The 11184-nt window shown below is 41.8% G+C and overlaps 3 protein-coding genes across 4 annotated transcripts; 1 reads left to right on the plus strand and 2 right to left on the minus strand.

Annotated features, from left to right (window-relative positions):
• Window positions 1–4893: 4893 nt before the first annotated feature.
• On the plus strand, window positions 4894–6421 carry ONS95_010508 (uncharacterized protein). The gene is made up of 4 exons (XM_058504108.1): window positions 4894–5208; window positions 5261–5663; window positions 5719–5857; window positions 5928–6421. The coding sequence occupies exons 1-4, from the start codon at window positions 5009–5011 to the stop codon at window positions 6137–6139; spliced, it is 954 nt and encodes a 317-aa protein (XP_058360821.1). The 5' UTR covers window positions 4894–5008; the 3' UTR covers window positions 6140–6421.
• On the minus strand, window positions 6422–8054 carry ONS95_010509 (uncharacterized protein). 2 transcript variants are annotated; one of them, XM_058504109.1, is made up of 4 exons: window positions 7861–8054; window positions 7377–7715; window positions 6733–7099; window positions 6422–6636 (listed from the first exon to the last, which is right to left on the minus strand). In XM_058504109.1, the coding sequence occupies exons 1-4, from the start codon at window positions 8045–8047 to the stop codon at window positions 6534–6536; spliced, it is 996 nt and encodes a 331-aa protein (XP_058360822.1). In that variant the 5' UTR covers window positions 8048–8054; the 3' UTR covers window positions 6422–6533. The 2 variants fall into 2 exon arrangements, with proteins under 2 accessions (XP_058360822.1, XP_058360823.1); XM_058504110.1 differs by having other exon boundaries at window positions 6733–7715.
• A 369-nt stretch (window positions 8055–8423) lies between these two features.
• On the minus strand, window positions 8424–10615 carry ONS95_010510 (uncharacterized protein; the record flags this gene model as incomplete). Its single annotated transcript, XM_058504111.1, has 4 exons — window positions 8424–8527; window positions 8581–10269; window positions 10319–10497; window positions 10545–10615. The coding sequence occupies 4 exons, from the start codon at window positions 10613–10615 to the stop codon at window positions 8424–8426; spliced, it is 2043 nt and encodes a 680-aa protein (XP_058360824.1).
• Between the last annotated feature and the right edge of the window lie 569 nt (window positions 10616–11184).

Raw genomic sequence — 11184 nt, forward strand, 5'->3', positions numbered from 1 at the left:
ATTCGTATTTCTCTAACTTATAAAATAGTCCCTATGCTACGAGCTATTCTAGCACGTTACTAACGTGAGTTAAGTGTATACTAGGGTCCTTTGAGAAGACTAGGATATTATTAAGGTAAACAATAATATAAATATCGATAAACTCTTGAAAGCACTAGTTAATATAGGCCTGAAAAGTAGTAGACACGTTATATAGTCCGAAAGGTATAACTAGGTACTTAAAAGAGCTAAAACAAGTGCGAAAAGCTATCTTCTATTTATATCCTAAGGTAATACGAATAAGATTATAAGCGCTAAGTAAATCTAGTTTAATAAATATAGTAGCTTCCCTAAGTCAGTTAAGGATCTCCGAGATTAGAGGGATCGGGTATTAGTTAGGTATAGTGATAGCGTTAAGTGCGTGAAAGTCGACGTAAAGTCTTAGGCCTTTATCCTTTTTCCCTACAAATAATAATAAAGCTATAGCTTCGGACTTCGAAGTACGAATAAATCCCTAAGCTAGTATCTTATCTAGGTATTATCTTAGAACAAGTAGTTTCTCTTAGGATAGATTATAGATAGAGCTAAATAGAGGTTTAGTACTAAGTCGTAAGTAGATTTCATAATCTAGTCCTAAGCGATAAAGTAGAAGTTATTAAGCCTTAATAAAGTCGAATACCTTAGAGAATACCGCGTATTTTAGCAGCAGCTTAATAGGCGGCTTTTCCGCGGTTATACTAAGGTCGTGTCCTAGCAGGCCTAGTAGTTCACTATTATTTAAGTCTAAGTTGTTTAAAAGGAGCGCTAAGTTATACTTATTAGTTACTAATAGTAGGCTATCTGTTTTATTAGCAGAGTCTTTAGTAAGATATAAATAGTCTATTACTATAAGTATACGCTTAAAGCTTTCTTTAAATAGTATATTATTACTACAAGTGAGTTCACTAGTACGGAAATTAACCTTCGGATTATACTTCTTTAACTATAGAAGGCCGAGAATAATATCTACTACCTCTAGTTCTATCTCCTGAAATAGTTCATCGCTTATAAAGTATATTTAAGGTGTTGTTATTAGGAGCTATAAGAGCGCTGTAGTAAATACAGGCGCTAGCACTTATCCTTTAGCGTTCTTAACTATAAGATAATAGGAGTTATCTTATTAATATTAAACTTTAGTAGCTAGAGTTATATTAATAAAGTTTAATAATACACTAGTATCTACAAGTGCGGATATTTTAATATTAGAACTATCTAGAGATAATAATAAAACCGTGACTTTATAGAATTCAGGACGAGTTAAGAGCACGCTAAGTATATTAAGTAAAGGCTGGAATAGTAATAGTATATTAATATGATTTAGCGTGTGTATAACGTGGCTTAGCAGGGCGTATAGTTATTCTTCGGAATTATAAAGTTAGGTCGCGGATAATCGATATTTATTATTAGTAAGTAATAATACGTTATCTATAGTGTTACTATAGATTTCTCCTGAGGACCTATTCACCCTTAATCCCGCTAGTCCTATTAATAGGGAGGGCCTCTATTTCCTTTTAGGTAATCTCTAGTCTAATAACCGGTACTTCGCAGGTGAAATATCACTTCTCTTATTATAGTCTCTTCCTCTTCTCTGCAGGGATATCCGGATACTAGGTTTCCCTTCTTTTCTTATTTCCTAACGCGTCTTATAAAGGCTCCCTTAATATAGTAGGAGTGGCGTTAACACTTATAAGTATTACTACAAAGCTGATATTCTTCCGTAGTTAGGCCGCAGGGCATTTAGCTAAGGCACGAGAGGGCTATCTATTAAAAAGGTAGGAGGTAGTACATAGGTATTCTTTAGCTTAAAGTACTTACTCCTTTATAATAGGGTAAGTTATTAGTAGAATTCCCTTATAAGTATTATAGATACATCAGAAGATAAGTTATATAAGTTTACTACGATAGTTAGATAGTACTACTAAAGGTTTATAGTACTATAACACATCTTAAAGTAGACCTTCAAAGAAATTAGTAAAATCCTAGACTAACTAATTATTAAATATTCGAATCTTTATTATTCTGAGATCTGCTTTAATAGCTAATATTTATATTCTATATTCTAGGAATAGCTATTCCTTTAGTAGGAGCTAGTGTATAAACTTAGTAACTTCTTATAGTGTGCCGTTAAGTCGAGTAAACTGGATACGCTTCTTAATAGTCATATAAACGTAGTCCTTTACTATAGTAGCTTACATAGTAGAGTCGACTATTCCTTCTACTACTATATAGTTTTCTATTTCAAGGATCTAAAAACATAAGTTATCCTTTAGTAGTATAAATATAGAGGGAGTTTTACTTCACGGTTAATCCCTAGAGCGGCCTAAGTATTCAGGAGGTATTACTACTACTAGGTATAGAGGTGCTAATAATTATCCTGAAACTAAGTTAGCCGTGTAGCTAGGCAGGCTAGTTAATTCTAGGAAAACTAGGGGACCTCTTAGACTTAGAGGAAGACCTCTTCTAGCTAGTTGTTCTACTATTATAAAGTAAGGTAAGGCACCGCTTATTATTAAGGTAGCTTCGAAATATCCTTCCTAACCCGGAAAGCCCGCTATTTGTTATTATTCCGTAGCTTATATTTTTATAGATATAGTTTAGTTTAGCTCCTTAAGGCGGTTAATCTCCTAGAGTTATACCTTTATTATAACTTAAGAGTTACGTAAAAAGTGGAAGCGTAGTAAGGAATTATTATAAGTTAATAAGTTACTATAGGTTCTCTATAGAGAGTCTTAGGGGCGTTAGCGGCTTTAGAAGTATTACGATATTAGTAAGTTTTAGTAGTTCTCCTACTCGCTCTCTACTTATACTTAGTAGCTAGCTATTAGAGAGAGGGAGTTTTCGCTAATAAGGTTCGGGTCTTTGTTTTCGACACCGCGGATATATTCTGAATTTATAGATAATAGGTCTAGAGAGTCTAGAGAGTCTAGGTTATTATATACTTAGTAGCCGGAGCCTTCTCCGTTTCTAGAGCTTATAGTTATACTAAGCTCTAGGGCGTTTATCAATAGTTCACTAGGCGGGGAAATCTTAATCTCTTGCTTCTATAATTAAGATAGTCGCTTAGCTATATCTAGATTAATCCTTTCCTTAGAGAGTATCACTTTTCTTATTAATCGTATTAGTAGGTAGTATTAGTAGGTATCTAAACGAGGTCCGACCGTAGCGATGCCACAGTATCTTAGTAGAGGGGCCTTAGGTAGATCTCTCTAATCAGTTGTTCTCTTTACTATGCTACTTAAAGGAAGTTTTAGAATATCATAGGGTACCTAGGAACACAGGGAGCAAAGAGGTAATATTATATTATCTGAAACTTAGGGAGAGTTTCAGAGCTCGAGAGGCGTGTAGCCTTTAAGGGCTATAGCTTAAAATAGCAGGAGCCCCTGATAGTTTATTCTTGATAACGTGTCGAATAATAATACTATACTCTTAGAGCTTTTAAAATCACTTAATTTCAACTTGAAATAACGCCGGCTTTGTTATATAAGCTATATACTTAATCTTATCGCTAAATAATACCTATTTAGTTAAGATACGTTATCTTTTAAGGCTGAATTTAAGAGAGCTAGTCCTGAAGGAAGGAGATAACTTTAGAGGTCTTACGGAGAGTTTAGAAAGCTTTATAACTTAGTAGTATATATTATAGCCTCTGGAAAGCGTAGTGTAGCTTTTAATAGCTTATAAGATAAGTTTAATTAAGGTAAGGCCGCCGGAAAGAGATAGAAAGTTGTTTTAGATAGTAGTATACGCTGGAATTCCTTATATTCGATGATTATATGCGCTCTAGCTCTCTGTGAGGCTCTTAATACTTACGCTATTAAATTAAGAGTTTCTAAAGATACTCTCGATTAAGAGGTGTTTTAAGAAGATTATCTTAATAATAACGAATAAGAGACTCTTCAGCTAATAGTAGAGCACTTAGAACTTCTTTTCTGTCTTACTAAAAACCTTAAAAGTAACCCTGATTAATTCGACTCTATATTATTATCTTATGAAGCTCTCTAGGAGTTATTACCTCTTTTTAAAGCTCTACTCTCTTACTTTAAGGTTCTAGAGGCTAGCGTGAAAGTAGGTCGATTTAATAGCTACTAAGGTATATAAGAGTCGATTATACTTACTTAGAATAAGATAAAGGAGTTCTATAGTAAAACTAATATCTCTCTTACGTAGATAATAGCTTTAGTTCTTTACTCTCGCTGGAAATAGTAGTATTTTAACTAATAATAGACTAGAGATAACGTATAATATATAAGGAAAAGGAAGGCGTCTTTACAGAAGCTTTAGGAGACGGAATATAAAGGAGAAGCTGTTATATAAGTAGAGGAAAGAACTCTAGAGCTAGAGCTTCTAAAGCTATATAAAACTAGTTAATTAGAGAGGCTAGTACCTTCTTTTACTAGTATAACTTTTATAGTAAGAACTCTATGACCTTTAAGCCGGAAAGACTAATTAGCCTTATATCTTAAAGAGCTTCTAATAGATTAGCCTCTTTTAGAGTATTAGTGTTTAAAGCAGGTCTAGTAGCTATAGCTTACTAAGATAGCCTTTGATTTTTTATATATACTTGCTATAAGCTCTGAGTATAAGCGTGTTTTCTCGTCTTATTCTATATAAACTATACTATATAGTTCGAGGTTATCAGGTTAATTGCTATAGTATTAAGAGTGCTTAAAAAACTAGTAAAGAAAGGGGATAGTAGAGCTTATAGTAGTATTTAATATAGTTGATCTTAAGAGGGATTTTTAGTATATATCTATTTTTAGAATCAGCTTTTAAGTAGCTTTTAAGCTCTTCAGTTAAAGCTATTAAGCTGTGATTTATACGTAAGCTAGTCAGCTTAGCAAGTTGCTCAGCTGATGGCTGACTGATTGGCTGATCGGCCACTCTGATACCTATCGAACACAAGTCCCTCAGCGTCGCATCTCTCTCGAAGGCGATTGCAGTCTGTATCGCACCAGAAACTCGGCTTGCGGCACAGAAAATAGCCGAGAAGATGAAGGCAGAGAACGGCGTTCGCGCAGCTGTCCGGTCATTTCATCGAAATGTCCCTGTTCCGGAGCTCAACTGCGATATGGTCCCGAAACATCCTGCGAACTGGTCGTGGAAGAAGGGAAAGCGGACACTCAAACTGTCTCATCGTGCAGCATCGATTTTAGTAGAATATAAGAAGATCAAGGCTTCGTCACTGAAATTGTGAGAATTTCTTTCCTTGATCAACCCCTATTCTTGCTAACGACCTCCATAGACACAAATCCAAACCCATCACAATCGAAAACCGGCGCTGGGAACCCATTACGGCAACCACATCCGCAGGACTTGACAGTGCCCAAAACATCTTCCTTGCAATGAGTAGTGTCATTGAGGAACCAATGCAAGAGTATCGGCGAGTCAAGGCCATCGAGAGAGCCAAAAGTGAAACGGCGAGTGTCTACAGCTCCTCATCTGGTGGAAGCCATGCCGCAGGAGCTGCTGGGAAGGCAATTGGTCGTGGGTTTGGAAGAGTGGGAATGGCACTCACAAAAACAGCTATTGATCTACCGATGGCCATGACGGATGGGATGCATAATATTCCTGCTTTGTATGGTGAAAAGATGAGAGATAGGGGTGAGATCAGCGGGTGGAAGAGTGGCGGAAAGGTTGGCCTGAAGGTAATTCTCCCACAAACTATCCTGATCCATAACTTCAGAGCTAAAGTCCTTCCAGAGTCTCGGATACGGCTTCTACGACGGCTGCGTCGGGTTCTTCACGCAGCCTTATAAAGGTGCCCGAGACGGTGGCACGCTCGGCTTGATAAAAGGCATTGCAAAAGGTTGCGGAGGCTTGCTGACTCAACCTGCCCATGGTATTTTCCCATCCATCCCTTCATAGCTCATGAATTCTTTCAAGGCAAAATCAATAGCTGATCAAATCAGCCATTTTTGGCGTCGTCGCCTATCCAGCTCTGGGGCTTTATCGCAGCATCGACACAACAACAGTGACGGGCGCTCAAGGTGAAATCCTGAAAGCGCAGCAGGGGTATGGGATATTTCTGCCAGGAAACAATGCGATGGAGAAGGACGAGGTTGAAAGAGTGATCACAGAGTTTGAAGAGAAGTGGTTAAAGGTTAGGGAGCCGGATCAATAATCGGCGGGAAGATGTGGAAATAGTGACCAGTTGTCTGTTTGCATGGCTTCATATTCGGTTAGAAGATCGTCTTACTCAATCGGAGTACTTTGGGACTGTATAACAGAAGATTTTGTTAGTATCGAAGACTTTTAGTTCAAGTTGGTCGCTCCTGTGGTCATTAAGATATTTCCTGGTGGGAGCACTGGAAAGATTTCAGTTTCGCTTAGCACAACACTTTGTTGATATGGCTCAAGCGAGAACAGCTATTAGAGAAAGACTGAAAACAGTGGATTAACAGTTTATAGGATATCTTCCTGGACATGATATCTAATTTAACTATACTAAGAGTGAACTATCATGCAAAGGATGACATCTCAAATCATTTCTTCATCCTTTTATCTTGTCTTTCAACTTATTTTCCATCACCAAACTTCTTGATCAACTTCCTCATGATACTCTCAGCGCCACTCTTGTACCCACCCCCAAACATTGCATAGTGGTTAAGATGATGATACCTGCTATATCTTAGCATCTTTTTAATAATTGCTCTGACTGTTCACCAGATGAAAGAAATAATACAGCGTCGAGAAGTTGTGGCGGAAGAGACTCACAGCTCATACAACACCCTCCTGTCCTCCCACTCGCTTACCGGGTCATCCTTCCCCTTCAACGTCCAATACTCTTTATTGAACGACCCCCCAAAGCCACCAAACATTCCCATGATCCCAAATTCATACTCGCTATGAGCATAGCATGCGCTCGGATCAAACACCACTTCTTCGATACCGCCTTCGCATCCAATGGTGCCTTTACCACGATTGCCACTCCAGAGATCACCATGTACGACAACTGGAGCGATAGGTGACCCATCTGGGGAGGTTAGGTGCCCGTCGCGGAGGAGACGAGGGACGATGATGCTAGCTGTAGTTTCGACGAGTTGTGATAGAGTGGTGTCACGACCTTGATTCTTTTCCGCGCCTGCAGAGTGTCAATGAGAGACCAATACTTAATACGAAATGGGAAAAATGCCCACTAAACAAGATCTATAGATCTATAGATCTATTATCGAAATGGTATCCCCTCGTCCGCTGAGACACTGCCCAAGCTAGCAGGGAATAAGGAGTAGGGGTTGCAATTGGTCACATCACTGAATGATAGTTGAGCCTCATCTTCCGGCGAATAAGAAGGCCTTGTTCAGCTTCCCCTGCTAGCGCGGGCAGTGTCTCAGCGGACGAAGGGATAATGGCAGACTTACATCTCAAAATATGCCTCAACCTGTTCTCGGCATAAAATTCCGCCCAACTCCCCTTGTAACTATTATCCTGCACCGTCTCTCCACAACAAGTCGGTACCGGAAATCCAAACATAGCTTTATCGTAGCCATCAGGAATAGGTGCGGGCGTGGAATGCAACTTTGCGAGTTTATGAGCCAAGGGAATGCCAGAACCTGATTTTGAAGAGGAGGATGGTGAGAGATTTAAGAAGTCAGTCGCAAGGAATGCGCCTGGTGATGAGAATAATTGGCCATGTGCGAAGGATTGCGGACATAGGCTCGGCACGATACTGTGGATTGTATTTAAGGAGGTAAGTTCTCCTGTGTGGTATTAGTGGGTTGGATATATGAGCATGTGATCAACATCTCTTTGTCTCCGTTCCTAGGAGCCAACGCCACAATCGTGAACCGGTCGACGCTAGATACTTGAGAGATATTGTAAAGGCTTCTGAGGGCCAATACATACCAGCAAACATAGTCTCACTTCCGTTAGCACCAGTCTTCACAAAATACAGCTTCTCTTCACCATCGCTTGCTCTGCTGCTTAGTTTGTAGGTTGAGGAGAAACCACTGCCGCCATGACAGGCGAGTGTAGTGCTTGCGGGATCAAGTGATAGCGCTTTCAAAATCGCAGTATCAATTTTTGATGCCATGTTGGCCAGTCTAGTTGAAGAAGAATGAGAACAAGGTAAGTTCCGAGGAAATGTTACTTCGAGAGATTGGTGGCGTGACGTAGTTGGTGCACGTGATTTTAAACAAGCAAAGTAAACGTGGTCAAGGCTTTTTGAAATGGAGATGCTCGCAGTGAGCGAGATAGGCAACCCCAACAAGATACAGTCACGTCCATTATCAAGTGCTGATCTGCACTTTCCACTCTATTTACAACTCAGCGCTCGAATGATAGAAAGTCATCATGTCATAGCTACCGTCAACTCCAAAGTGCTGATTACCATCAAAGGCTCTCTGACATATCCAGCCCGCCATGCTCAAAAACAATACAAAAACATCAAAACAAAACTTGCATCCAGACTATTGACTCTCGCCCGCTCCAATGTCCTCAACGACTTCGCAACCTTGCGAGAAGAATATCCTGGCTGGTTTGTCGTAATCGTTCTCAATACTATAAAAGTTCCCTGCAAAAGTCAGTACCTTGGTACCGATTGGCCCAAAGAAGACGCATTCTTACCTCTGGGGACTTGCCACATCCCACCCTTTCCGATACTGAATACATTATCATTCACCGTGACCTGAACCCTGCCGTAGAAAACAAAAAATACCATCTGCATCTTCCTCGAGTTCTTGGATTTCTTCATAGAATGCGCAGGCAGATCGACCATTCCAGACCCGAAAAATGGGAGAGTAAGCGTTTTGGCAAAGCGGAATGAAGCATGCGGTATATCGCGAGTGATGATTGCTGCAGCTGACAGTGCAATTTCCTCTTGAATCTCTTCTTGCTGTGATCCGCTTGGGTCTTCTGGATCCCAGTTCTTGACTTCGCCGAAAATACGTCCAGGCTCCAGTTCCCAAGGCTCCATATCGATATCCTCCTCCTCTGATTCGGATTCTGCGCTTTGCTTCTTCGACTTTGGCGCCTTTGATTTACTTCTCGCGATCTTGCGTGTTGGTTGATGCACCTCATCAGCACGAACGACCTCCTTGATTCTAGGTAGGAGAAATTTGCCTACGCCATCTTCGTTTTCATCTTCGGAGTATTCTATTCTCTCATTCTTCCAATAAGCGACTGGCTTAATGGAGTTCCGACCGGAACGTGTCTGCTGGAAACCTGACCCTTCCATTGGAGTTTCCCTTCGGAGAATGAACAGTCCACGGTTGTTCCTAGGCATAGGCGGACAGCGCTGCACTTGTGGTGAGTGTCCTTCCTCGATAGTTGCTAGCTTTGGCTTCCGAGAGGTGACCTTTGCTTTGGTCTTTGCTGCTTTCACAGGCTCTTCCGTAGAAGCTTTCCCCTTGCCCTTAGTCTCCTTCGTGTTTGCATCCTTTGCTGTCTTCTTTGGTCGACCAGCTGTCTTTACAGCCTCAGCCTGAGGAACGTCAAGAGAACGCCGCGTCCTTTTCTTGGGTCTCTCTTCGGACTCCTCTTCTGGCTGTTGCTCTGGTTCTTCTGGTGCATCTGCCGCTTCTGACACGTCTGGCTCGACAACCTTCTTCGGCCTACCCATCTTGCGCTTTGGTGATTTGGGAGCGTCAAGTGATGGTCGGCCACGCTTCTTGGGCAGTACTGCTTCAGATTCTTCAGTTACTTCTTCGTTGACTGACTCGAGTGCAGCCTTTTTAGGTCTGCCACGTTTCGCGGCAGGTGCAGAAAGTTCAACGGCCTTCTCTTTCCCCTTTGACTTCTTCGCAGGCTGTGGTTCAGGCTCTTGCTCCTCACTATCTTCCTCCTCACCTTCTGGAGCCTCCTCCTCCCCTCCGTTGACCATCTGGAACGAGTCTCCTTCGTTCACGAATCCGATATCCTCCAATCCGGTATCATCTCGATCATCGGCGGCGTGGTCGGACGAGACGTGCCTGAATGGTGCAAGTAGCTTGCCATTGGTAAGTTTTGCTGCACTCCTTGCTGGGAGCTCTGAAGTTGCCCGCTTCTGAGGTGATCCATTCGTCATTGCACTGTCTCCATTACTATCAAAGCTAGTATTTGAGAAGTCCAGTCTTCTGCGAACTGAAGCGGACGTTGTAGCCACCCTAGGTTCCACGATCGAACCTCGAATTGGCGAGGAAAGTGGTCCAAGAGATGGGTTTCTTCGTGCAGGTGATTTGAGATATGTTTTGATAGGCGACTTGGATCGTGGAAGAGGTAGTCGCGCAGCTGCTCGTTTTCGTTCCGTGAGTATATCTGCAGGGTCGGGTACAGTGCCTATCGCAAGGTCAGTATTGGTGGACTGTTGGTCTTCAGGTGAACATACTCTCATCAACATCCATATCTGCCTCACTCGATATTGTCTTATCTGCATTCTTTCGGTTGCCATTCACACGTCGCGCAGATGCTTCTTTGGGCTTCTCAGGAGACGAAAACAAGTGATCCATCGGCTCCAATCCATTTTCATCTCGAACGCCAGTGTCAGGGACTGTGAGACCAGTTTTCCTACATAGTGTTAGATGCATGCACAGGCTGATTTGAGAAGTCCTTACCGTCCTCTCGTTCCCAAATCGAAAAGATACTGATTGTCAGTACCCTTGCGCCGTGCTCCTTCGGGTGCCATTTTCGAATGTGACGCGCCTGGAGTCGCGCGAGAGGTGAGGAATCGCGTATATTCCTGGGGGAGGGTATTCTCTGCTCGGGGACACTGTTAAGTGCATGTAGTACAGCCAAAGTTTGAGCAAGAAGCAAAGCTGGAGAAATGCGAATATGTGATGATGTTGTTGATGTGGGGTGTCCAACAGTACTGTTTCTGGGAAATCTGGTGGTCGCGAAAATGGCAGTGGTCCGTGCACTGACGCGTTTCCTGGCCATGAAGTATTTCGAGGCGCTCCCCTCCCCCATATCCTCTGGTCACAACATGGCCCCATGAGAACCTATAAACAGGCAACGCTTGCTGGCGTACAAGAAAGAGGACAAGTTTTAGGAATAGATCTTCAAGAGATTCCTAGGCAGGACTCAGGCCGCGTACTCATACGCTAGACCATGGTACAACACAATGCCAAATAAGCTTCACCTCATAGGTATACAAGCAGCAACTCAAGCTCTATATTCCTACTTAATTCAAGGGCTTTACTGGGACCACATCCTTCTATCGGCCAGTCACAACGCGGGAGTACGGTACGGTCGAGG

This window comes from Cadophora gregata (genome assembly GCF_030347475.1).
Source record: "Cadophora gregata isolate MNR1 chromosome Unknown scaffold_4, whole genome shotgun sequence".
Taxonomy (NCBI): domain Eukaryota; kingdom Fungi; phylum Ascomycota; class Leotiomycetes; order Helotiales; family Ploettnerulaceae; genus Cadophora; species Cadophora gregata.

Bases quoted from the DNA above. Each gene is read 5' to 3' on its own strand.
- ONS95_010508 (XM_058504108.1), top strand. From the start codon at position 5,009: ATGAAGGCAGAGAACGGCGTTCGCGCAGCTGTCCGGTCATTTCATCGA. The intron at 5,209-5,260 runs GTGAGAATTTCT...CGACCTCCATAG, and splicing joins AAGGCTTCGTCACTGAAATT to ACACAAATCCAAACCCATCA. The intron at 5,664-5,718 runs GTAATTCTCCCA...AAGTCCTTCCAG, and splicing joins GCGGAAAGGTTGGCCTGAAG to AGTCTCGGATACGGCTTCTA.
- ONS95_010509 (XM_058504109.1), bottom strand. From the start codon at position 8,047: ATGGCATCAAAAATTGATACTGCGATTTTGAAAGCGCTATCACTTGAT. The intron at 7,716-7,860 runs GTATGTATTGGC...AATACCACACAG, and splicing joins AAGTGAGACTATGTTTGCTG to GAGAACTTACCTCCTTAAAT. The intron at 6,637-6,732 runs GTGAGTCTCTTC...AAGATATAGCAG, and splicing joins AGGAGGGTGTTGTATGAGCT to GTATCATCATCTTAACCACT.